This window comes from Lethenteron reissneri, chromosome 26 (assembly GCF_015708825.2).
Source record: "Lethenteron reissneri isolate LAM-NWPU_2019-01 chromosome 26, ASM1570882v1, whole genome shotgun sequence".
In the NCBI taxonomy this organism is placed as follows: domain Eukaryota; kingdom Metazoa; phylum Chordata; class Hyperoartia; order Petromyzontiformes; family Petromyzontidae; genus Lethenteron; species Lethenteron reissneri.
Genome location: NC_083804.1, coordinates 13,856,361 through 13,869,801, shown reverse-complemented (window position 1 = coordinate 13,869,801; position 13,441 = coordinate 13,856,361). Strand labels below are relative to the sequence as shown.

General features: G+C 52.8%; 1 protein-coding gene across 3 annotated transcripts in view; it reads right to left on the bottom strand.

The window, feature by feature from the left end:
* Window positions 1-11,728, bottom strand: part of LOC133348056 (rho GDP-dissociation inhibitor 1-like) — a 46,266-nt gene extending 34,538 nt beyond the window's left edge. The window contains exon 1 of one of the 3 annotated variants that reach the window (XM_061560894.1): window positions 11,649-11,728. Coding sequence is in view for 1 of the 3 variants with exons in the window: in XM_061560893.1 (XP_061416877.1) it covers window positions 4,990-5,029 (40 nt within the window). In the remaining 2 variants the exon portion in view is untranslated. Of the gene's footprint in view, window positions 1-4,989; window positions 5,045-11,630 lie in introns of those variants that run through there. The other 2 variants (XM_061560895.1, XM_061560893.1) reach the window with 2 other exon arrangements.
* Window positions 11,729-13,441: the final 1,713 nt, after the last annotated feature.

The following is a 13,441-nucleotide window of genomic DNA, read 5'->3' as shown; positions in this document are numbered from 1 at the left end:
AGATAATCGTCACCGGTGTTGGCCTTGAGCGGGAATCAAACCCTTGTCGCCGGGTTCGTAGCGCAGCGTGCTAACCGCTACACCACGCGTACAGACAGCAAACCTCCCCATCTCCTCCCTCTCCCAGCCCGCCATTATCTCAACCGCAAGCAATAAATGAAATTCACTCATAACGGGTAAAAGGTGCAGCAGCTCCCTGCAATTTGCTTGGCTCACGCCGCCGCCGCCGCCGCGCCACCACCACCCGCGAAAGGGGCCTCCGCTGCCGGGGCGGGGGGGGGAATCTAAGCAGAGAAAGGCCGCACCGTGGAGCTTTGTTGGCCTACTCGTCCACGCCGGCCAGATGCCTTGGCGGGGGTGGCGATGGGATACGCACCACACATGGCCTGCCGCCAATCGCAGGTTGACTGCGGTTGCACCCATCCGTCCTACCGAGTGGGCAGGAGGCGGCGGTGTACGTTTTGACGGCCGCGCCAAGGCAGGCGGAATCAGAACCGGCTAAGTTTCGTATCGGCAAGTCCACCGAGCTAATCATTTCACCAAAGATGCCCCACCCACCCCCGTGTAGCCTGTAACAGATTGTTAGGGGGCAAGTGCTGTAGGCGAGCGGCAACCTGCGAAAGGCCGGCACCCCTGGCACACGAGGGCTGTGGGTGGCCAGCACCACGCCTGGCAATCTTCGTCTCTCCCAGTGGAGATGATGTTCACGCACGGCACCGGGTTCTCATTTGAGGCCGAGTCAACCTAGGGGGAGCGGCTCCAGAATCGATTCAGATAATCGTCACTGGTGTTGGCCGCGAGTGGGAATCAAGACTCGGGACGCTAGGTTCGTAGCGCAGCGCCCAAAACGCTGCAACCCCCACTCCCCCCCATACCACCTCCCACATACCACCAAGAAGGAAAGAAGCTTCCTTGTTTCTTAGCTTCCCGTGTCTGCACAACACTCTGTGCTTCTTCCGTTTATAGCCACTGCTCACAGCGCAGGCCTCAATGCCACTACTAGCTTGAAAGATGCACGGTTCAAATGGGGCGATTTGCACGTTACGCTGCGCTTTTATTCAAACTGTAAACTACCATTTCATTTTACTATTAAAGGCCCACTGAGATACGTTTCTTTTTCAGACGTGACCTGACCACAGATAATGAATAAAATGGCTGATCGTGTGGAAATTTATTGCAGCAGCTAAATACTCTAAATGCGCGATGTTGATTTTGAATGTAGAGGGGGAAAACCGGAGGACCCGGAAAGGCTAAGCGATGACAGGGAGAGAGACACGCAAACTCCAAAAATACAGGAGTCAGGGTCGGGATTGAACCCACGAACTCCATATATACCAGGCGAGGTAGTTAACATCTCAAAGTTACTATGACCTCCCCCAACGTCCCCCCCACCCACTCGTTTCCCACCACCTCCCAATTCCAATGACAGTCCCAGAGCAAAACTCGTCCCTGTACTTGTCTTTAAAGTTTATCCTTTTAGCGCTGCTGTTCCTAGTCTCCCAAACGTTCGGAAATTACCCTACGATCAACACGACTGTTTTTTGTTCAATTGGACAGAGACCCCAAAATAGCCACGTGACAAATTCACCACTGGGCGTCGGGGTTAGGCCACTTCAATCATCCGGCCAAATTTGTGTTGTCAAACCGTCCACCACCCAACAAGCGAACGCCGGTTTCAGAGTTGCTTTAAGAATTGTTAATACTTATTATTTATACATGTTCATGTTGTTGTTTCAGTTCACCGCTCGACTAAATATACGCGTCACGTTTCGTTTGGAGAGTTATTATTTTTACCGGGTACAATCGTGCCCAATAATACATCTAAGGGGCATAATCATTGGTTCACTGCAGCTCAAAGATTCAGTCCCTACAAGGAGTGTGGTGACGTTAGCAGATGTCCATGTGGTGCTCGGCATTTGAGAGCCCGAAAAGCAGAATCGGTGATTTCTCCGGCGATCCGTTCAGGGACAGAAGAGTGAAGATAGCCGCGGCAAAAAGCATCTTCAGGGAAGTCGGAACAAACAAAACCAAACCTCAGGAAGCCAGACGACTACAAGTTCGCTCGTACTGGACCATCACGAGTACCAACTGCTGAAGTTGGCTGCAAGAATTATCCTTGATACTCTTTGGTTTTTTCGGTAAAGTCACGTAGGTAAAAATAAGTGAATAATAAAAATAAATTATAAATAATATTAGAAATAATAATAGAAATAAAATAATCACGACGTTTCGGAGGCAACACAAGCTTCCTTCATCAGGTGTAAAAAGGCACAGCAAAGCAGAGTATCTGATACTCTAAGAGTATGAATCCTTGCCGTCACAAAAGCTTCAAATCTAGGATAATCCTTGAACCAACCGAAACAATTACAGTTGGCGCGTTGTGTGCGTATGTACCTACGTTGAACTTCTTTCGCACCGTACGTAGCCAACCCATTTCGAATCAGAATTTGTTCGGCTGCGTCGGGTGGCCGAGGGTTCACGACGACACACGTTTTTGGTCAGCGATCGTTGACGTGGTCTAGCCCAAAAAATAATAAACTATCACGGATGGTGATACTGTGTTATGGACGGAAAACGTTCAAAATGGATGCGCGTCCGATGAGACTGCGTCAAAAGCCCTGTTGAATTTAATGCCTCATTTTTAGGAGGGTCCTTTATTTGCAGGTGCGGCCTAAACCCTAGGATAAGTATCATTATTTTAAAAAGTGTCAATAAATTAGGCATTACCAGAGACAAATCACACAAAAAGACAAAGATATGCCATATAGTCTCAGACTGTTGGGGCAAGTGCTGTTAGCGAGCAACTTTGAAGGCCGACACAGCACACGAGGGGGTGGGTGACCAGCATGACGCCTGGACGCCTTTTTCTCCCTAGGTGGTGACATTTACACACCGCACCAGGAATTAATTTAAGGCCAAGTCGACCTACGGGAGGCCCAGGAATCGGTTCAGACAATCGAAGTCGGGTAGCCGGGTTCGTAGCGCAGGGCTACACTACCGCTACCCCTCAACTCGCACAAAAGACAGCAACCTACTTGCTCTACTAACCCCGAAAGTCACCACCTCTTGCGTGCACACACACAACGCAATCCACAAGCCCAGCAGTGGAGACTCCAGCTGCACCACCACAACCACTTTCACTGGCCCAGAATCATCCCACCACCACCACCCACCAGTTTTACCGACCCAACCAAAAACACCACCACAATTTTAAATCATCAAAGCATTACCACAACCACTGATTCAGCCACCACTTTAACCACCACCACCAAATACTTTAACCACCGGGGCATAATGACTACCATCTGTAATTTAACCACCCCAGTGTCACCACCACTTCAGCCGTCGCCACCACTTCAACCGCCCTGGCAGGATTCTTTGGGCGGCGAACGGGGAGGGAATTCTTGGCACGCAAAGTAACCCGGCAGGGCCTCTGTCTCCGCGCATACCGATGCCGGGCTGCGGTTTGGCACGGGCTGAACCAAGACCACGCACGTCGGCGAGACGGGCTTGGGTTAGCACCGAACATCGGCGCGTGCGCGACAAGCGGGGAAAAAAGAAAAAAAAGCCCAAACCCAACGTCGCCATAAAAGCCGGGCACAATCGCCGTCAGTTCGCGAGCGAATAACCGCTCAGCTGAACAACAGATGCCCCCATTGTAGTCGCCGGGCATGCACTTATCGGTCATTCGAACACGGCACAGCCGCCCCCCGCCACCTCCCCCGCGCACAGGCGCCACGGATGGGGGCTGGCGTTCATCCAGCAGCGGATTGACAATGAGCAGCAGCAGCAGGAAATTATTATAAAAAATTTTGGTCAAGAAATGTGCAGCAGAGGTAACGAAACGCGTTCAAGAGGACATCCACTGGCGGTGGTGAGATGTTAACTCCCTCGCCAGGTATACAAGGGGTTTCATGGGTTTGATCCCGACCCTGACGCCTGCTATATTTTTTGAGTTTGCATGTTCTCCCCTTGGTCACATGTATTTTTCTCCGGGTCCTCCGGTTTTTCACTCCATATCTAGAATCAAGCATTTACAGTATTTGGCTGCAATACATTTCTACTCGTTAAGCCAACTTCGTTGAGCTATCATTTATGATAGCCAGGTCGCTTAAAAAAAAAGAGCTGTATAGCTCAGCAGGCCTTACCTGGTGAAATGACCAAGGAGAAATAAAACTAGTTTAAGAGTTTCAGTTTTGATGGAATCATTTCGCGCGCGGACTGCCGGATGGATTGTTTACATCCTATCAGCGGGGATAGTGAGGTGGTGGTGGCGGCTTACGGAGGCCTTCATCCAGCAGTAAATTGACCACGGCTGATGACGACGACGACAAGTCAGTCGCAATCGTTACGACGTGCAATGGAAAATATTAACTTTTTTTTCACCCTCCCCCACCGTTTAGTAATTCAACAATGTGGAATTTCCACCGTTGGCTTCAGGCCAACAGCGATTTTGACGCACAACAACGCTTCCGCACCGATTCTTCCCCCGCAGAAGCTCGCAGTGCGTGGCGCGGAACGTCAGACATCGTGCCCCAACGACACGCGGTGCCGCAACCCGAAAACGCAAGGCGGAGAGTAAAACACACTCTTTCCACAAAGTTGACCACGTTGTTAGATCATACACAACGATAATAAACACCCCTCCATCAATCCACTGCTGGATGAAAGGCCTCTCCCCCCCCCCCCCGAACACGTATCAGTATCAGTCTCAGCAGGTTGCTTGATCGTACACCACCACGACGATCAACCGTGGGTTGGTGAAGACGCCTGTATGGATATCACTCCCCAACTTATCTTGGGGCCACGGGGCAGGAATCGAACTCAGGCTGCCGGGTTCATGACATGATGCTACGTGCCATCCACCTGCCGGATATGGTAACAAGCACCGTGTTCTCCCGATTATAAGACGCACTTTCCCCTTCTCCCATCCCACCCCTCCCATCCCTGAATTTGAATTAACAATTTTGTTAATGTGTGTTACGTTACCCGAGTAAGGCGCACGCGCTTCACCAGACTCGTGCAGCATCACCCGGCACGGGGCCACAGACGTTTTCGGCGTGCGTCTTATTTCCCGGAGCGTCTTACGAATCGGGTGAAAGCGGTGATATGAATGACAGCTTTTATTTAAACTGCGTGACTCACCCACTCACCGCCCCCCGGCCCCCCACTTGGCTCAAATAAATTACCGCGTCCTGCCGCCCAGCAGCGAATAACATCCTCCTCCTCCCGCTCGTTTACACAAAGGGCCAATTATATCGAGAAGCTATTATTATTTCAGGAGATATTTTTTTTCCCTCCTTCGTTAATCCGCTTCAAAAAGCTCGCGAAGCTTCGCGCGACTGCCATGGCCGCCGTGCTCCATTTCTGAAAACGTTTCACATTTCCAACCCCCCAAAAAAATAAACCTTGGGAGCGTTTAAAACAAAAAAACAAAAATCAACACCCGAGCTCAAACTGCAACTCGGAGCGATGCGGGGAATGCGTGGTGGCCGCGCCGGCGGTGCACGTGGGTTGTTGTCGCTGTTGTTTTGACTTGAACATCAGGGCTGGGTTTAGAGAGACAAAGGTGGTCGGGGCACGCGTCGTCGCCGAGGCCCAACGCCGCCTCAACTCCACAGCTGCCGCATCGCGGTGCCCTCAATGGGCGCTCCGCTAACGGCGTTCGCCCTGACGGTCGTCCTCATCATCATTCATTATTCATAGCGCGCATTTCTGTGCAACGCATCAAGACATCGCATTAGGGTTATATGTGGGATCTGTGCGTGCGTGCCTGCGTGTGTTGGGGTCCGCATTAGTTTTTTTTTTGCACAAAACGAGCATTGATGCAGTGCACGTCTCCCCTGTTACAACCCTGAGCCAGTGGTGGAAATTCCACATTCCAATGGCGGGGCGCAGGGAGGGTCACGGGTCTCTCCACCGGACAGCCACAGCGCCGTGAACTTTCGCACTAAAGCGGTACGCATTTTATCGACCCTGCAGGAAAGATGGGCAGAGTCAACCCCCAAAACCAGGATTTGAACTTATCAACCTGCCACTCGCTCGCCACTCACTCGCTCAACCGGTGAACCGCCCAACATTATTACGCGCACCGTGTGAAGGAACACATTTTCATAATAACCCTTTAACCAGTGGAGTCGCGGAGAGGAAGTACAGGGAGGGTAACGGCAAGGCAGGAAGAGGAACAGAGAGCCATGGGGATGAGGGGGGGGTGGGGACAGGGAGCCCACGTGGGGCGGAATGGCATTGGCCCGCAGAGCCACGGCGGACAGGGAGCCTTGAGGAGGAGGCACGGGGAGACAATGGGAGGCACAGAGGGGGTTGGGAGCAGGGAAGGAATGTGGAAGGACGACACCGCATGGAAGAGGCTCGGGGAGGCTCGGGCAGCGTGTGGAGAGAAGGGGAGGCACGTGAAGGCCCCGCAGCTGTCACCACGCTGGGTGACGCGAGCCAGCGCTGGGCTCGCGTCACCGCGATGGACGGCGCCATCCCACCCAGCAGCGCCAAAGACGCTCCTCCGTATGGAGACCCGAGCAAGAAACGGACCCAGCCGGGCCGGATCGGATCTAGACTCGCCCATCATCCAGAGTGAACCAAACCCTAGCCAGTCCCAACCGCACTCGGCCACAACGAACCAGACAAACACCAAACCTCAGTTCTCGTGTCATCCGGAGTCAACCCACACCAAACCAGACCCAAACGTCACCCAACCAGACCCAAAAACGTAACCAAACCAGACCCAAACTTCACCCAACCAGACCCCAAACCAACCTCACCCACAATTAACGACACCCAACGACTACGCCCCAAGAAACAAAGACAAACAAACCCAGTGAAAGTAAAAAGCCGTGCTCTTTCCACAAAGCGACGATGGCGTTTGAGCCGCGCCTAAGTTCACAGCACGGGGCAGGAACAAAGCAGAGGCACCTCCTGGGCACCCTGCCTGCACATGCCCCGCACACACACCACACACACAGTCACACCCCGCACAAAATACGCCCCACACACGCGCACACACACCCTGCAACCACGCCCCGCACACGCCCCACACACACAGTCACACCCCTCGCACACGCCCCACACACGCCCCCTGCACACACACCCTGCACTTGAGCCCCACACACGCCCCCTGCACACACACCCTGCACTTGAGCCCCACACACGCGCACACACACCCTGCACTTGAGCCCCACACACGCGCACACACACCCTGCACATGAGCCCCACACACACACACCCTGCACATGAGCCCCACACACACACACCCTGCACATGAGCCCCACACACACACACCCTGCACATGAGCCCCACACACACACACCCTGCACATGAGCCCCACACACACACACCCTGCACATGAGCCCCACACACACACACTGCACATGAGCCCCACACACACACACCCTGCACATGAGCCCCACACACACACACACAAACCCTGCACATGAGCCCCACACACACACACACCCTGCACATGAGCCCCACACACACACACACACCCTGCACATGAGCCCCACACACACACACACACCCTGCACATGAGCCCCACACACACACACACCCCTGCACATGAGCCCCACACACACACGCACCCTGCACATGAGCCCCACACACACACGCACCCTGCACATGAGCCCCACACACACACGCACCCTGCACATGAGCCCCACACACACACACACCCTGCACATGAGCCCCACACACACACACACCCTGCACATGAGCCCCACACACACACACACACCCTGCACATGAGCCCCACACACACACACACACCCTGCACATGAGCCCCACACACACACGCACCCTGCACATGAGCCCCACACACACACGCACCCTGCACATGAGCCCCACACACACACGCACCCTGCACATGAGCCCCACACACACACACCCTGCACATGAGCCCCACACACACACACCCTGCACATGAGCCCCACACACACACACCCTGCACATGAGCCCCACACACACACACACAAACCCTGCACATGAGCCCCACACACACACACACAAACCCTGCACATGAGCCCCAACACACACACACACCCTGCACATGAGCCCCACACACACACACACACCCTGCACATGAGCCCCACACACACACACACCCTGCACATGAGCCCCACACACACACGCACCCTGCACATGAGCCCCACACACACACGCACCCTGCACATGAGCCCCACACACACACGCACCCTGCACATGAGCCCCGCACACACACGCACCCTGCACATGAGCCCCACACACACACACACCCTGCACATGAGCCCCACACACACACACACCCTGCACATGAGCCCCACACACACACACACACCCTGCACATGAGCCCCACACACACACACACACCCTGCACATGAGCCCCACACACACACGCACCCTGCACATGAGCCCCACACAAACACGCACCCTGCACATGAGCCCCACACACACACACACACCCTGCACATGAGCCCCACACACACATACACACTGCACATGAGCCCCACACACACACACACACCCTGCACATGAGCCCCACACACACACACACACCCTGCACATGAGCCCCACACACACACACACACCCTGCACATGAGCCCCACACACACACACACACCCTGCACATGAGCCCCACACACACACACACACCCTGCACATGAGCCCCACACACACACACACACACCCTGCACATGAGCCCCACACACACACACACACCCTGCACATGAGCCCCACACACACACACACACCCTGCACATGAGCCCCACACACACACACCCTGCACATGAGCCCCACACACACACACACCCTGCACATGAGCCCCACACACACACACAAACCCTGCACATGAGCCCCACACACACACACAAACCCTGCACATGAGCCCCACACACACACACAAACCCTGCACATGAGCCCCACACACACACACAAACCCTGCACATGAGCCCCACACACACACACAAACCCTGCACATGAGCCCCACACACACACACAAACCCTGCACATGAGCCCCACACACACACACAAACCCTGCACATGAGCCCCACACACACACACACCCTGCACATGAGCCCCACACACACACACCCTGCACATGAGCCCCACACACACACACCCTGCACATGAGCCCCACACACACACACACACCCTGCACATGAGCCCCACACACACACACACACACCCTGCACATGAGCCCCACACACACACACACACACCCTGCACATGAGCCCCACACACACACACACCCTGCACATGAGCCCCACACACACACACACACCCTGCACATGAGCCCCACACACACACACACACACCCTGCACATGAGCCCCACACACACACACACACCCTGCACATGAGCCCCACACACACACACACACCCTGCACATGAGCCCCACACACACACACACCCTGCACATGAGCCCCACACACACACACACACTGCACATGAGCCCCACACACACACACACCCTGCACATGAGCCCCACACACACACACACCCTGCACATGAGCCCCACACACACACACACCCTGCACATGAGCCCCACACACACACACACCCTGCACATGAGCCCCACACACACACACACCCTGCACATGAGCCCCACACACCTGCACATGAGCCCACACACACACACCCTGCACATGAGCCCCACACACACACACCCTGCACATGAGCCCCACACACACACACCCTGCACATGAGCCCCACACACACACACCCTGCACATGAGCCCCACACACACACGACAATAGCTCAACCCAGTGACTTATCACGTGGACATTCACAGCAGAGCAGCCACATACTCTAAACTCGTGGCGTTGATTCTGAATGTGGAGAGGTGGAAACACCCGCAGGACCTGGAGAGAAATCCACACGACCCACGGGGACAGAAGCGAGAGAGAGAGAGAGAGACAGACACGCAAACTCCAAATACGTAGCAGGCGTCGTCAGGGTACATCGATTGAACCTACGACCTCCTGCAGACCGGGCGAGGGAGTTAACATCTCGCCACCATCTTAAGCGTCCGTGCATCACGTGTTGCCGTCTCTGTGTTTGTGTGTGTAGCTGTGTCTGTGTGTAGATAGACACAGAGTCGCTGTGTCTGTGTCTATGTGTAGCTGTGTCTGTGTAGCTGTGTCTATGTGTCTGTGTGTAGATATACACAGAGTCGCTGTCTCTGTGTGTATGTGTAGCTGTGTCTCTATGTCTGTGTGTCTATGTGTAGCTGTGTCTATGTGTAGCTGTACACAGAGTCGCTGTTTCTGTGTGTAGTTGTGTCTGTGTGTAGATCGACACAGAGTCGCCGTCTCTATGTGTCTATGTCTCTGTGTGTCTGTGTCTCTGTGTGTCTGTGTCTCTGTGTGTCTGTGTCTCTGTGTGTATGTGTCTCTGTGTGTATGTGTCTCTGTGTGTATGTGTCTCTGTGTGTATGTGTCTCTGTGTGTATGTGTCTCTGTGTGTATGTGTCTCTGTGTGTATGTGTCTCTGTGTGTATGTGTCTCTGTGTGCATGTGTCTCTGTGTGTATGTGTCTCTGTGTGTATGTGTCTCTGTGTGTATGTGTCTCTGTGTGTATGTGTCTCTGTGTGTATGTGTCTCTGTGTATGTGTATGTGTGTAGTGTCTCTGTGTGTATGTGTCTCTGTGTGTATGTGTCTCTGTGTGTATGTGTCTCTGTGTGTATGTGTCTCTGTGTGTATGTGTCTCTGTGTGTATGTGTCTCTGTGTGTATGTGTCTCTGTGTGTATGTGTCTCTGTGTGTATGTGTCTCTGTGTGTATGTGTCTCTGTTGTGTATGTGTCTCTGTGTGTATGTGTCTCTGTGTGTATGTGTCTCTGTGTGTATGTGTCTCTGTGTGTATGTGTCTCTGTGTGTATGTGTCTCTGTGTGTATGTGTCTCTGTGTGTATGTGTCTCTGTGTGTATGTGTCTCTGTGTGTATGTGTCTCTGTGTGTAGTTGTGTCTGTGTGTAGATCGACACAGAGAGTCGCTGTCTTTATGTATGTGTCTATGTGTGCCTCCGTGTCTCTGTGTAGATCGACAGACACACACACATACAGAGTTGCTGTCTCTATGTGTCTCTGTGTGTAGTTGTGTCTGTGTGTGTCTGTGTGTAGATCGACACACACAGAGACACACAAAGAGACATACAGAGTCGCTGTTTCTGTGTGTAGTTGTGTCTGTGTGTCTGTGTGTGTAGATCGACACACAGACACACAAAGAGACATACAGAGTCGCTGTTTCTGTGTGTCTCTATGTGTCTCTGTGTGTAGTTGTGTGTAGTTGTGTCTGTGCGTGTCTGTGTGTGTAGATCGACACACACAGAGACACAGAGTCGCTGTCTCTGTGTGTAGTTGTGTGTAGTTGTGTCTGTGTGTCTGTGTGTGTGTAGATCGACACACAGAGTCGCTGTCTCTGTGTGTAGTTGTGTGTAGTTGTGTCTGTGTGTCTCTGTGTGTGTGTAGATCGACACACAGAGTCGCTGTCTCTGTGTGTAGTTGTGTGTAGTTGTGTCTGTGTGTTTCTGTGTGTGTGTAGATCGACACACAGAGTCGCTGTCTCTGTGTGTAGTTGTGTGTAGTTGTGTCTGTGTGTGTGTCTCTGTGTGTGTAGATCGACACACAGAGACACACACAGAGACACACCGAGTCGCTGTTCCCCACCTGTGCTCCGCTCGGCTCCGCTGCAAGCTCTGGGCGTGGGGCGATGGGCGTGGCCTCTCACCGTGACGTCACTTCCCGTCTCCGCCGGAAACGCGGCTCGAGCCTTATATGGGCCACGTGCTCCGCGGGAGGTCCCACTGCCCGAAACGTCGTCTATTGTCCTAACGCCGCGTCAACGCACACACGGTTATACCCCGTATTGTCGTGCGGGTAGATTGAGTTTTCAGGTCCATACGGACGTACAGCCGTTTCGTTCCGGGCCAAACAAATTGTGTGTCTGTGTTTTATTCCACGTGATGAGTGCACGTTGAAGGTTTATTAGGAGCCACGGGGTGACCAATTAATGTCTTAATTGGTCCCTAATGAGATTAGGGCACTGATGAGGGGTTGACGGGGGTGCAGTGGTGAGTGTAGTGGGAGCGGTGGTGTAGCGGTTAGCGCGCTGCGCTATGAACCTGGCGACCCGGGTTCGATTCCCGCTCATGGCCAACACCGCCAGTGACGATTATCTGAACCGGTCCTGGGCCTCCCCTAGGTCGACTCAGCTTGAAATGAGTAGTGCGGTGTGTAAACATCGCCACTGGGGAGACAAAGGCGGTCGGGCGTGGTGCTGGCTAACCCACCCCCTCGTGTACTGTTCCGGCCTTCATAGGTGCTCGCTAACAGCACTTGCCCCCACAGTCTGTTAAGGCTATACGGGGGATCTTTGTAGTGGTGGTGATTTCTATTTGTTCGTGTTTCTCCCTTGTGATGGGACTTTTGTAGGGTGAACGTTGAAGATGTATTAGGGGCACGGGGTGATCATCAATGTCTTAATTGGTCTCTAATGAGATTAGGGCACTGATCAGGGGTTGACAGCTTTCTATCGTCCACACACAGCATATATTTTATCCAGTGTGTGTGTGTGTTTATTCAGATTAAGGGCCATGCAGTGTTGTTGACGAACGCGTTGCGTCTTTCTTTTGTTTGGTTAGGGGCCGTCCATAAATGACGTCACGCACCTGGGGGGGGGGGGTTGAGAAATTTGACGTCACATCAAAATGCGCAACTTTAAATAAATAGACAACACGTTCTACTTAATTAAATATAAATGTTTTCTCCGACAACATCAGAGTGCAGAGCCACATTAAATACGCACTGCAATGACAATAGTTTAAAGCGATTTGAATCATGTTTTTTTTTAGGGGGGGGGGGCAGAGCTTTGTGACGTCATATTTGAGGGGGGGGGGTATGACTTTTTGTGACGCCGTGTGACAAAGGGGGGGGGGGTCAAAAATCGTTCAAAATCGCGTGACGTCATTTATGGACGGCCCCTTAGTTGTGAATCGCCAGATAATAATGAGTGAGGTGCTACTACTGCACAGGGGCGGTGTGTGACACGCGCACGACCAGAATACGATAAGAACGTTGCCGCGACAACAAGAAACAATACCAAAGGTCTTCTTGGTTCTTTCGGTAAAGTCACGTAGAAGGGAAATAATAAAATAATAAAAATCTAACATTATAATAAAATAATTCTCACGACGTTTCGGCCACAACGCAAGCAGCCGTCCTCAGGTGAAGAACAGGTCTGTCGGAAAGACAGCTTCAGACGGCTGCTTGCGTTGTGGCCGAAACGTCGTGAGAATTATTTTATTGGTTTATTTTTATTATTTTATTATTTCCCTTCTACGTGACTTTACCGAAAGAACCAAGAAGATGAATCCCTGCAGTCACGAAAGCTTTAAATCGAAAAATACCAAAGGTACACAAATCACTTTAAGATAAATTGACAAATAAAGCCGAACTATTTA